This window comes from Nyctereutes procyonoides, unplaced genomic scaffold (genome assembly GCF_905146905.1).
Source record: "Nyctereutes procyonoides isolate TBG_1078 unplaced genomic scaffold, NYPRO_anot_genome, whole genome shotgun sequence".
In the NCBI taxonomy this organism is placed as follows: domain Eukaryota; kingdom Metazoa; phylum Chordata; class Mammalia; order Carnivora; family Canidae; genus Nyctereutes; species Nyctereutes procyonoides.
Window position 1 is genome coordinate 23,326,107 of NW_026575043.1, and position 13,219 is coordinate 23,339,325.

At 42.2% G+C, this 13,219-nt stretch overlaps 1 protein-coding gene across 1 annotated transcript in view; it reads left to right on the forward strand.

Moving 5' to 3' along the window:
- MYLK4 (myosin light chain kinase family member 4) overlaps positions 1-12,487 on the forward strand; it is a 79,585-nt gene extending 67,098 nt beyond the window's left edge. Inside the window, exons 7-12 of the mRNA XM_055322976.1 lie at positions 535-605; positions 1,413-1,541; positions 2,146-2,298; positions 5,365-5,443; positions 9,451-9,523; positions 12,199-12,487. Coding sequence (XP_055178951.1) covers positions 535-605; positions 1,413-1,541; positions 2,146-2,298; positions 5,365-5,443; positions 9,451-9,498 — 480 coding nt within the window. The 3' untranslated portion in view covers positions 9,499-9,523; positions 12,199-12,487. The remainder of the gene's footprint in view (positions 1-534; positions 606-1,412; positions 1,542-2,145; positions 2,299-5,364; positions 5,444-9,450; positions 9,524-12,198) is intronic.
- Positions 12,488-13,219: the final 732 nt, after the last annotated feature.

The window sequence follows — 13,219 nt, forward strand, 5'->3', positions numbered from 1 at the left end:
TTACACAGGGAAGCCATAGCCTAAGCGCAAAGGGAAAATCTGGAGGTCACGAGTATCCACATTATATTGTGTACTCAGTGTGGCTGTTCAAATGAATCAGGCCATTTCTCCTGGAGCTCATAAATCCTCGGGAAAGATATTCCTCCAAGAAGGGGAAATTCATACTTAATAATTTTAGTGGGGTGGGGGGGCAGACGTCAAGTCCGAGACCGCCTCCACCGGTCCGTTTGGAAGGCCCTGAAGCAGCCTCCTTGTCTTTCTTCCCTCGGAGAGGCCTCTGCCTGAACTCACGCATTATGGTAAACTGGAGAACCAGAGAGAGGGACAGGCAGGGTAATGCAAGGTTGGCAGGGTACCCACAACCTCATCCACCACAAAATTAAAGGAGAAAATACCCACACAGACAAACCAGACCCAAAGTGAAAGGCCTGATATGTTTTTCCTGAGCATCGTTGTATTTTTAGTTGTGGTTCGAGGACAATTTGAGTGAATGATGGCTGTTTTCATTGCTAATGTGTCTCTTTCTCCTGGCAGCCTGAGAATATCCTGTGTGTGAATCGGGATGCTAAGCAAATAAAAATTATTGATTTTGGATTGGCCAGAAGGTATGTGTGTTTGGGCATAGGTATATGAACGGAGGCAGGGAGCAGGATGGTGCTTTCTTTGCAAAGATAAATCTGATACACCTCTTTGGCTTCAGACTCTCATTTAGAACTAACTTGACAAAAATTATATCCCGGCCTTACCTTGCTGACTTTGGAATTGGAATGTTTAGAGGCTTCTACAAGTGTATCCAATAAAACATCAGAAAACTTAAAATCTAATACAGTGAGGTTATGAAATTTGGAGACATTAGCTTAGAATTTGTAAGTTTGTCTTAGTCTTGTATATTTGTTCTGTTTGTAAAGAGAAGATTTACTTTAAAAAAAATGAAGAGTGTCAACAAGGTTGCTAAGTGTTCCGGTACATATAAGCTTCTTACGTGAACAGAGTTTATATGTGGGCCTCAGCACATATAATATTAGTGGAGAATTTGAAAGGATGCAAATTATTGCATTTCATTTACTCATTAATATGGGTATACTCAAGCCATCGACATGGCAAGGGTTGTGTCAGTTTTCCTTTCATTGTGTTCTGCAATTCAGTGTTTCTAGTTATTCTCACTGGCTTCCTCCACCACTGTTTCAGATTATTAAGGTTTTATAGTATGAATTGTGACTCTTAAACTCCTGACTCCTTCACAAGTTTTTAACTTGTGACTAAATACGCGATTTCCTCTAAAGCCTGTGTATTTAAAATTTCCTGTGTGGCTGAAGTTATTTCTGTCTTATAGGCTGCATCTTTGCAGTTTCTATGATTGTTGCTTTTTGACCGACCCTCTCCATCTCTCCACTTTGTCCCTTGAATTTCAGATACAAACCCAGAGAGAAGCTGAAGGTGAACTTTGGAACTCCAGAATTCCTTGCCCCTGAAGTCGTGAACTATGATTTTGTTTCCTTTCCCACTGACATGTGGAGTGTGGGCGTCATTGCCTATATGCTGTAAGCAGATCTCCAGTCTCTCTGACACTTGCAGATAGGAAAAATTGCCCAATGTAGGTCTTTTAAAAAATAAATAATGTCCTGCCATATTGAGTCACTTTCTAGGCTCTGTGAATCCTGTGGGTGAAAGACATCAATTCTTCCCCTTGCATCACCAGAAAAAGTAAATGTATGTCTACTTGTAATCCCTCTAACTCTTAGGACTCCACTTAATACCCTAAAAGTAATTAAAAAGCAACTTGCGTCCTATCTCCTAAATGACTACTGCTAGCCTTACTCCTCAAGGGTGACACGTTGGTGTTTGCCATCTGAATGTGGGGCAGACTTTAGCAGCGGTAAACGCTTTAAAAAGGAAGTTGTGCTATCCTTAGAGATTCATATTTCAGTGTGGCTGCTCACCCCAGAGCTGCAGGTGTTTAATTAGGGGCCGGGGTGGGGGAGTGCGGCATTTTCTTGATTGCAAAAATACATTGGAAAATTATGTTTAATTATCAGGTTATTCGCCTTCTCTCAGTTTTAAACGACAAACCAAGAAAAAGCAACCTATTTGTAAAGGGTTTGAAGCTATTTAAACAAGACTCACTCTGGATCCTGTGTCTTACAGGCTTAGTGGTTTGTCCCCCTTCCTGGGTGATAATGATGCTGAGACCCTGAACAACATCCTGGCCTGCAGGTGGGACTTAGAGGATGAAGAGTTTCAGGACATCTCGGAGGAGGCCAGGGAGTTTATCTCCAAGCTTCTGATTAAGGAGAAGAGGTAACCCAAGTTTGTTCTGGGCTCTGGAATAAGGAGAGAAATGGGGGAGCATAGGCTACCACAATTCCTGTAAATCATTCCCGAATTCCATTAGTGACATCTCCACTGTCCATGCAAAGTTGGAAGGCGTTTGATGCTCTTGACTTTGTTTACAGAGATCAGGGATTGGTTTGGTCATGAGACTTGAAAGGGGCTATAAAATCTTCCTTCCTTCTGCCTTTTGCAATAAGGCTCCAGCAATTAGGGCCTCTTGCTGGGCCTCAAAATGAAGGGTGTGGGATAAGTTATTTCCATAACCCCTTTCACATCTCTGAAGCACATATCCGTCTCTGTGTAGCTGGACACTTAACTATCATGTCACTTGAGAACCAACAGTGGGCCAGACTATGCCACATGCTTAAAAGGCCTGGCTTTTAATCCCCATCCATCTCCAGAAGGTGGGAATTATCATTACTATTTTATGGATGAGATTCTAAATAGTATGCCCAAGGTCATACGGCTGGTCAATGCAGAACTGAGAGTCGAACATGTCAACCTTCCCCTAAGGCTGCACATTTAACTCTTCCATATTACATGGCCTTCTACTTTCTTTCATTGTAAAACCACATTACTTCAAAATTCAGCAGACGGGGGCGCCTGGGTGGCTCAGTCTGTTCAGTGTCTGCCTTCAGCTCAGGGTTCTGGGATCAAGCCCTGCATCGGGCTCCCTTGCTCAGCGCAGAGTCTGCTTCTCCCTCTCCCTCTCCCCTGCCTGTGCCGTCTCTCTCAGATAAATAAATAAAATCTTAAAAAAAAATTTCAGCAGATGAAGAAGAATGACCTTGAAACATAGGGTGCTTACATTTTAGAATTACAGGCAGGGGCAAAAACATGGTTTCAGATGGTTTTATATCTAAAACATAAGAATGGTAAATACCATTTAGGATTTTCAATACTTGCTTCATTGTTTTATCATCTTTATGGTTTTTAAGTTATTAACAAACATGACCTTGAATAGATAGGAGGGTGTACTTGGAAGTTGGGGGTTAAAGAAGCAGCATGAGGCTAGAGCAATGCCTGACACAATGGAGGTGCTTTATCTACAATTGCCAAGAAATGTGTCTGGGGCATCGAGAACAGTTGTGTAAAGTCCAATCCCTGCCTTTAGGGAACCCATGATCTAGGAGAAGAGATAGATATTTATTAAAAATATATAATGCAATGCAGTTAATGCAGATAGAATTTATCGAAAAGGGTCAGTCAGGACTGGGTCCTAGGAGGTAAGGAGGACTTAGCCAGGCTGGGGGTGTCAGTCTGAGGAGGGGGCACTGCACAGACATGGGTTTGATCTTTAATGGGAAGTCACAACAGCTGATGTTACTATTATGATTATAATTTGCATGTCACTGAACACCAGGCAGTGAACAGATGGAAAAATGTCAATTCTATCAAATCTTTGGTGGGTGAGCTCTACATTTACTGAGAATCTATTTGACAAATAAACTTTTATGTGTTATGTGATTGAATTAAATGAGGAAACAGGGGCTGAGAGCAGTGAAGCAGTTGCAGAGCACAAGGCAGAGTCAGAACCATGCCTGTTGGCCTCCAGTGCCAGGCCCTGCCCTTTCCTTTGGTCTGGGCGACACCTTCAGAGGGGTAGTTACACATTTGGGCAGAGTGACACCTGCCTGAGTATTCAAATCAATAGTTGGCTGAAACTAAGGCCAACACCTGACACCACTCTCATAGAATGTATTTCTGGGTACAAAATAAACATGAAATTGCATTAAAAATTTAATTATTAGTACTATGTTATTGCTAACTTTTTAATAGTCAACTTTCAGAAGTTTGCATTACTATAGGGCAGAAATAATAATTTTTTGGCACTGTCAGCTATTGAAATGCTTCTAGGGGTCCAATACGGAACAAAATGGCACTTCCATCTGAGGTTGGTAGAGGTCACGAGTTTTTAAAAAAATTATACCTGCCTGTTTAAAATCTCACTAATGGTGATGTTGTCACCAAGTTCTTAAACCTTCCTTCATGGATTAAAGAGTTATTGTCTCTTCGAGTCTCATACTTAAATATTTGGTATCTGATGAAGCAATTTTACTGAAGCAATCTGCAAACTGAAATTCCATGACTGTTGGAAACTACTTTCTTGATACTGTTTCAGAAATAGATTCCAGATTGTTGTGCTCACTTAGAGTTTTTATTTTGAAAGGTTATTTGGTTTAATGTGATAAACGTTAGCACTCAAGATAAGTTTACAAAACTTGAAATTAGAATATTATATAATCTTTATAATTCTCCTGTTATTTTTTAAATTGTATAAACATTTGCTGGCTCAAAAGGATATAGTTCTTTTGTAAAGGTATCTAATGTACTCTCTCTCCATACTTATATTAACTCTTTATCTATTTAAGTCTTCAAAAAATTTTTTTAAAGATTTATTAATTTAATTTGAGAGAGAGAGAATGAGTGGGAGAAGCAGAGGGAGAGAGAAAGAGAATCCCAAACAGACTCTATGTTTGCGTGTTGCAGACCCTGATGTGGGGCTCGATCTCATGACCCTGAGATCATGACCTGTGCCAAAACCAAGAGTTGGGCGCTTAACCAACTGAGCCACCCAGACGCCCCCAGAATTTCTCAATTGAAAAGTTAGTGATACATATTATTCAAGCGTTTTAATATATAAATCACTTTTGTGATTATCAAGAATCATTGTAGCATTTTGCTCTTGCGATAGTAAGTAAACATTTATTTTCCCACTGATGGATAGAGGTTCAATTCATGAAGGTCAAACATTGCATGAAAGAAATGGTTACTTGTATTGGAAAGTAGATGTTCAGTTAGGAACAAGAATTTTGAATTACTTGCCTCACTTGTCTTACTGCTGTTGTTACCCCGACTTGATTTGGTGGTAACCCACAACCGTCCAGGATAGTTCTAGAAAAGATAGCATTGCCTGTGAATTTGACATTTGGCCATCTGGTCTCCTAAAGACAATGGCCAGAGCTGAGGTGAATGACAGATTCAGGCCTCCTTGATGTGTCTTTGCTAACAGCTTTCTGAATTTCCCTTTAGTTGGAGAATAAGTGCAAGCGAAGCGCTCAAGCATCCTTGGCTGTCAGACCACAAGCTCCACTCCAGACTCACCACACAGGTAACCAAGGCCTGTTGCTTTTCCTTTCCTTTCCTAGCTGACCTTAGACTTTTGATGATAAGAGACTAGAAGCTTCTTAGCCTCATACGGGGTCCTGTCTACTTCCATCTCCCACAGCCTTCAATCTTGTGCTAGTGCTAGTGTTGAATTGCTTAAAATGCTTTTTTTGTGTGGGTTTTTAAAAAATAAATGCTTCGTATGTTGTTTAGGAGATTTTATTTTCAGCATAACTATTTATTATATTATTCAATCATTGTACCCATTATAAAATAAATTACATCCCTGTACTATACACACACACACACACACACACACACACATTGTAGTCTAGGATACATAAACATACAACATTTTGGTGAACATAGGTTACCTTACATTCAGGATAAATATGCCTCCTTAAAACAGAACTCAGAATTTTTTTTAAAAGATTTTATTTTTTTTTTTTATTCACGAGAGACACACACACAGAGAGGCAGAGACACGGGCAGAGGGAGAAGCAGGCTCCATGCAGGGAGCCCGACGTGGAACTTGATCCCAGGACTCCAGGGTCACAACCTGAGCCGAAGGCAGATGCTCAACCACTGAGCCACTCAGGCGTCCCCAGAACTCAGAATTTTAACCGTTATGCTTACCTCCAGTCCAGTCTGGGCACCAAAAAACTGTAATACTCAGGTTGATCCAGATCATAATATAAATATATGTGAAGGACACTATTACCAAAGACTGAATGAAGATGCCCTGAGTACTTGTGGTTTTTTTTTTTAATTGTTTTTTTTTCAAGTTTCCATTTAAATTCAAGTTACTTAACATACAGCGTAATCTTAGCTTCGGGTGTAGGACTTAGTAGTTCATCACTTTCATGCAATACCCAGTGCTCAGCACAAGCACCCTCCTTCCTGCCCATCCCGCATCTAGCCCACCCCCGCCCGCCTCCCTGGATCAACCCTCAGTTTGTTGTCTATCGCTAAGAGTCTGTTTCCTGGTTTGCCTCCCTCTCTCTCTCTTTCTCTCTTTGTTTTCCCTTTTTTTCCTGAGTCCTTGTTGACAAAAATGAAGCCCACACTCTGTGTTAACTTTGTACAATAAAATCCCTAATCTACTTTTATTGTTTTAATTGCCACTTGTGCCTGGCAGCCCATCTGTCCCCTCGGCACAGATTCCTTTCCTAAGCTTCAGATCCGTACACCTCCTGTGTACCTGGCATCTCCATTTGGACCTCTGCAGTCCTAAACCGGACTGAACGCATCTTCCCCACCTCCCCTCGTCCCCCACCATCCTCCCAGAACAGCCCCCACTAAGCGGCCTAAACCAGGCACCCCCCCTAGCTTTGTTGTTTCCTCCCTCCCTTCAATCCTCCCATCTCATGTGTAAAGTATCTCCAAGTTCTGTACATTATTTTCCCTAATTACTTCTAGAATCTCTCTAACCTTCTCCATCCCCTTCGTTGTCCTGGCACATGACACCGCTCCTCTGAATTACTACAACAGCCTCCTCCAGACTTTCTCTACCCACCTCCGTATGAATTATCCAGATAATACAGAACCAAAGTGCAACATTTAAGTAACTCAACTAAACATTTAGGATGTTTAACTGGCCAAGAGGTATAGAGCGGCAGTAAGTAACCTCTGCCTTTGGGCCTCATTGGGAAAGGTCTGACTTGAGCATCAGTTAAGACGCCTGCCCTGGAGTCCTATGCATTTGATACACTTTCATTTCCTCTGTCTCTACTCCGCATCCTCCCTACTCCCCGGGGTTTTGGAATGGAGCTTTTTCACTGACCAACAAACCTTGGAATGACTATGCTTCAGGTACTCATTTTTTCCACATCCAGTTTTTATTGAAATTAACTTTACTTCTAAATTCAGCATCAGTACTAAGTTTTATTTGTGTCTGAATATACCTTTCCTTGATAATTGGTACTGATGTCAAGTAAAAATAGACTTTTTACCTAGTTGGTACCTCACCCAGACTACATAAACTGCTTATTAGGGTTACCAACCTATTTTGGGCCAATTTTCCACCAATGTATTTTTATCCAAGCTTATTGGTATCCAAATACACTTTGACGTGGTAGGACAATATGGAAACCACGGCAGATAAATAATGACATTATACAGTTTAAAAGGGCTTAAAATATTTTTTAAACCACATAACAACAACAAAAATCACCTTTTTGTTATTCCATCCAACTGTTGGTACCTGGAAGAAAAGATATTTCAGGAATGATGAGGATTTGAAAAAAATAAATTCCATTGTAGAAATCTAGTTAGTTATCATTAAAGTTATAATTGTATGGGACTAGGCCAGGCACTGTTCTAACTGCTTTACAAAAATTAATTTTTTTAATCCCCATACCAGTTTTCTGAAACGGGTACTGTTATTTTCCTCCTGTAGATGAGGAAACAGAGGACAGGGCTAAGTATTTGTACAGAATCCCACCAGGTGAAGGTGATGGAGCTAGCATCCCAGTGTAGACAGGCAGGCTCTGGAGTATGAGCAAAGCTTCGCCGCTCCGCTATCCTGCTGGATAATGGGCTTCTGGGCCAAGGGGACCTGATGATGTTTCCAGAGCTGTACTGTACTGTACAATTTATGTGTTGTATGTACTGTACAATTTTGGTGTTACTGAATGCCAGTATTCAGGCTTAATGTATTTTATTTTTAAAGCAAATATTAAGACTAGATTTTTCCTGAAGATTCATTTTTGGCATAATTTTGGTTCTGATACATCCCATAAAATCAGAATTTAAATTTATGTTCAAAATTTTAGTCGTATCCCCAGCTATTTACTATTTAAACCTAACTTCTGTTTTAAAGTCTTTCCTAGACTTTTACTTATCTCTTTTAATTATTTCATGCTTAAAAGCACTTAGCATTTCTTAACCACTAAGCCTGCCTATAATCAGTCAGTAAATTTAAGAAGGATTTTTTCCCCCAGGAGTTAAAGCCCTGTAGCTCTCTGCCTTCTGTATTATGTTCTTACATTTCCAACCGTCCATACATAACCCATCTTCCATCAGAAACAGCTCTCAGCGGGAGTGGAACAAAGCATTCCCAAATTGCCAATCTGTTAGAACTCATCAAGCACCTACTGCAGGCTTAATAAATGCTTTGGGCCTGGAGGAAGGAAAACTGAACAACTCTGACATTGTTTCTTTTCTGCCAGAACTAATAAGCCTCTACCTTTCCTTCCCATTTCCAGAATTATGACCTTAGTGCATGCCCTTTTTCCAATTTACTGAACTAATAAAATACCTTAGGATCTGATATTACACCTCTGCCCATCTCTTCTCTAATTCACCAAATCATTACTCCATTCATAACGACTCTGATCATAGTACTTCCTCACCAAAAATCCTTCAAGTGTTCCCCATCGTGCACACCGAACAAACACAGCCAGAGTCCCAGGCGTGCCCTGACATGCCCTGATTCCAGGTGTCTAATCCTGTCTCCGCTACTGCTTCCAGACCAGCCCAAATCCTAGCAAGTGCGTGAGACCTACTTTAAATCCCACCTCCCTTAAGATGGTCCTTTCCAATCCCCAAAGTGGAGGTGCTTTCTCCATCTTCTTGAACCTCTCCTGCGGCACTTAAATAACTCAAAAACTTTTGGAAGAAGCAAAAGTTGTATCTGATTCATCTTTGTCCTCACCTGATCTCAGTCTTGATTCTTGTGTTTTGTCAACATGAATGTCTGTGGAAGTGAGTTTTGGCAAAACACACGTATGTAAAAATGAGGTGTCATCAGATGCCAAGCTCTCTAACTCTGAGAGGAAAGTTAGTGATGATATAAGAAAGTGGGGGAATGCTTGAGCTGGATCCTAAAGGTGGGTCAATGTATCCGTCAGGGGGTCATGTACAATGTAGGCTTCTAGAACATTCTCTAAGAGCATTTTCTATTCAGTAGCAAGTTATTAACTCTTCAGGTGTTCTCATATCAGAAGTTAGGGATGAAATGATAAAAAAAAAAGTTCTAATCCTTTTCCACATGTCTTCTGATTTCCCCAGAGGAAGAAGAATTGCTGCTCGAATGCAAAGGACCTTGTGACCAAATAGTCCATGGAAGGCACCCATTTGAAAGGTTTGTCTTGGGTCTTTTCCTAAGGAGATGTTTGTGCAAGCCTTTAAAGATCAAGAAATAAGTTAAATGTGTGTTGCACTGACTATGTGGGATGCAGGGTGGTGTTTCCAGTGAGAGGGAGGGCCTTGATTTTAGACTGCTCTGTGTGCAATCTGGATCTGCCATTTTCTAGCAGAAAAACCTGTTTCCTGATGATTTGTGCGTTGGGGATAGTCTTACTTCCTACGCTCGTTGAGTGGCTCCACAAGATAATCCAAACTAAGCCTGGAGACCAGGGCCTGGACCATAGGAGGTACTCAATAATTAGCTCAGTTGGTGCCAATAATTGAACAGGACAGTTTATGGTAGTCCTCATAGTTGTGTGGGATCAGAGGAAGTATTCATTGTTTTTGTTTTTTTATTGATGGGAAACCAATCTCAGGGACTCACAGACTAAATAACTCCCTCAAAGCTATGCTGCTAATATCAGGTATCTCTGATTTTTAAAGCCCAAGCTTATTTTTCTTCCCTGAGCTGCCTCCTGGTATTGGCCCACTCTTGGACCTGGAGGAGCCACCGCTTCATACAAAGCCTCTACCCTGCTTAGAATTTTGTCAGAATTCTTAAGACAATAGTTCTACACATGAATACCTTTGATTGTATCAATAAACTGGCTTAATTTATGCCCTAAAGGAGAAGCCTAAGGCAGTGTATTTATTACAGAGGACTTTTAGAAATCCCAACATCTATGTCCCAATTGGGGGCTCATTTAACCTCCAGCAAGTCAGTTCTCTAATTTGGGGAAGTAAGTCCACAGCCATTGTTGCAACTTAATTTTAACAGATGTGTAAGACGTATGAGTCTATTGTTCTTGCTGCCCACTGGTCTTACTCTTTTATTCTGACTGGTATTTATTCTGGTCCCAAGGTTTTTGTTTGTCTGTTTGCCTGTATATTCTCGTAAGAATCTTGCCTTGAATCTCCTGTAGAATAAGATCAACCAGAAATATATCAATAGATCATAGCAAAAGTCACAGACCAGAGTTAGGCAAGTATTCAGCCTTTGGTGTACAGGTCACTTCTCTAGAAATCTATGAAACAGAAAGCCTTGGGTTTCCTACTTACCAAGACCATTCTCATGTGTCAGTGATAGCAAGGACACTGAAGCTTTGGAGAAAGTTGAGGAAGAAAGCTTTAGGTCTTGTGACAATGTGGAGAAGGAAAGGACTCTCCATGCTCCCCGGCCTGGGTCGTCGGGCTGGCTGAGGTGCAGCCTAGCCTTCACTGTGAGTGGTGGGCACCAGAGTCCATGGGCAGCTCTCCCTCCCAGTTTCATCCACAGTGACCACAAACCTCGAGGGTTCGCCACAAACTACATTCCCACCATGAGCACTGGAGTCACTTTGGAGGCCCAGGAGGAATGAATTCATTGGGTGACAGGAGGTCACATTGCAAGGCAGGCCTGTGGCCGGGGTCTGGCAGGAAAAGAGTGAGGAGGGAATGACAGTGGGAGGCGGTGGAGGAGTCCTTCCATGTCATGTTGGAGCCTTGAGCCCAACGCAATGGAGGATGGTGGCAGCCCAAACAGTGACAGTTATGCAGAGGACAAAGATACGGGAGCTGGTCACACTGGCGCGGTTAGACACCATTTTTGTTGCAATTGCTTGATGAGACCTTTCTGTGAGCATGGTCGGGCCTGTCTCCTGATGGTCACTTGGGCTGGCTGCCTTCCTCTCCTGGGTCCCTCCAGCTCCAGTTAGCCACAGAAATTCACCTTGGTTGCCCTGCAGGCCGGGGAAGAGTTGTTTTAGGCCCATGGGATGTGGGTCTTTCCTAGTTTACTTTTTCACTTTTTTTTTTCCAAATTAAAATGTAAGTTTAAGATATTAACTCTGAGAGTAGCCTCATTTGGGAAGAATTTCTTTTAAATCATTTTTTATAGTATTTCCTGCCAGGATAAGATGGGGTTTTTGGCAAGCTCTGTTATGAGTAAAACCAACTTTGTGATAATATTGATTTTTAAAATCTGGTGGTTGAAGATTATTCCTGCGGAAAAAAAAATGACTTCCAGGCCCTATGAATAAGGCAGGATCCACAATGTAAATTGAGGCATATAAATCTCCTACAATTTGTTAGAGGTTTTTTGATGCGCTGAGGAAACACTCTAAAAACCGACCTGGTGGCATTTCATTTTGTGCTTCTGTTGCATCTTTTGCCAACCTGTGAAATATGAATTTAGGCTTCCTCCTCAGATCCATGGGAGTGACGTAGGGCAGCAAGCCGGATGCGGGCCCATGCCACACGTGGTCCTAAAGCAAATAAAAACATTCCCATGCAAGATCTTCGGTGTCCATGTCACTTTGATGCGGGGTCAGGCGGACAGGATGGACGGTGCGGTGGGGAGCTCTCGGAGCTGGCCGTGCTTCCCATGAAACAAAGCGGCCTTGTCCTTCGATGTTGCAAATAGTGCAAAAATATCTTGCATAAACTTAAAAAAACACACACACACAAAACCCAACTCTGGTAAGCAGTGGAATCCTGCAAGGGGTTTCTCTTTTTTTTTTTTCCCTCCCTCTCTCACATGCACACATGCATTATAAAAAATGATGTGTGGTTTTCCTAAGGGGCACAACCAACTAATTACAATTTTAAAAGCCCTGCTGAATTAACAAGAGTCATATTTTGTTTGCTTTGCAGGAAAACTGCTGCGGTTGCTGCTGCTTTGGGAAGATTTTTGGAAAAATCAGCAGTTCTGATGCCTTGACCCCAATGATGACGGGTGGCTATGGGGGCGGGGGAGCCGCTGCACTTGAACTCCGAGCGCCTGCTTCAGGCCGATGCCTAGTGCCGTGTCCCAGGGATGCAGACAAGCCCTGGAACCCTTTCCTCACATCCCTACGCCCCGTGATAGTCCACATTTGGGAAGATGTTTCCCTGACATCTTGAGTTTCCAATGCTTTTGATTTTAGTCACTGGGATGAGGGACGCGTTATTCTTGCTCATCCTCAGCTACTAGAGCAATCGGACTGAAGATGTCTTTGAGGCATTTAAACCTGGAGGAGGATACATTTAGAGGCAGAAAACTGCTTTCGGATCTTAAACTATGCCTTTCAAAGGGGTGACCATATTGCCAGAAGAAAATTCTGTCTTTTGCACCCTTGAACACTTGGTTTCTCGGACTTCATTATTTTGATTAGGTCTGAAATCAGGTGAATCCAATTGATAAATAATTTGCTTTCTGGAACTCAAGCTGTTTTTGAGTCCCGAGGCAAGAGGCATCAGGCATCCTACCTTCCACTTATTCTGAACTTTTCTCCCAGTTCATCCGTTTCTTCCGAGCAGCGAGTCTACTTTCAAATGAGTGACGTGCACTTCACTGGCAGCCCCGCTCTCTTCTGATTGAACATTCACGCGCAAGAAGTGCACTAGTTTTCACGAGTGGAGCAAGAGGTGTCTGCTGACGGTTAGTCCTAGAATTACAACCTTTGGGACGATGGTAACAGTCCCGAGGGCTTGGCCCGAGCCGTGATGTCAACGAGCGATGGGTCATGAGCATCCTAAGGCAGGGCGGCCCTTCGCCTCCAGTGTTGAAATGGCTTTGGAAATAGCGCTCAGGTTTCTGGGTCAACTCCAACATTTTTGAAGACCAACCATCTCCCCTCTGCAGAGTCTCGCATGGCTCATTCAGAGAGAACATTCAGAAACCGGGAGGTGAGGA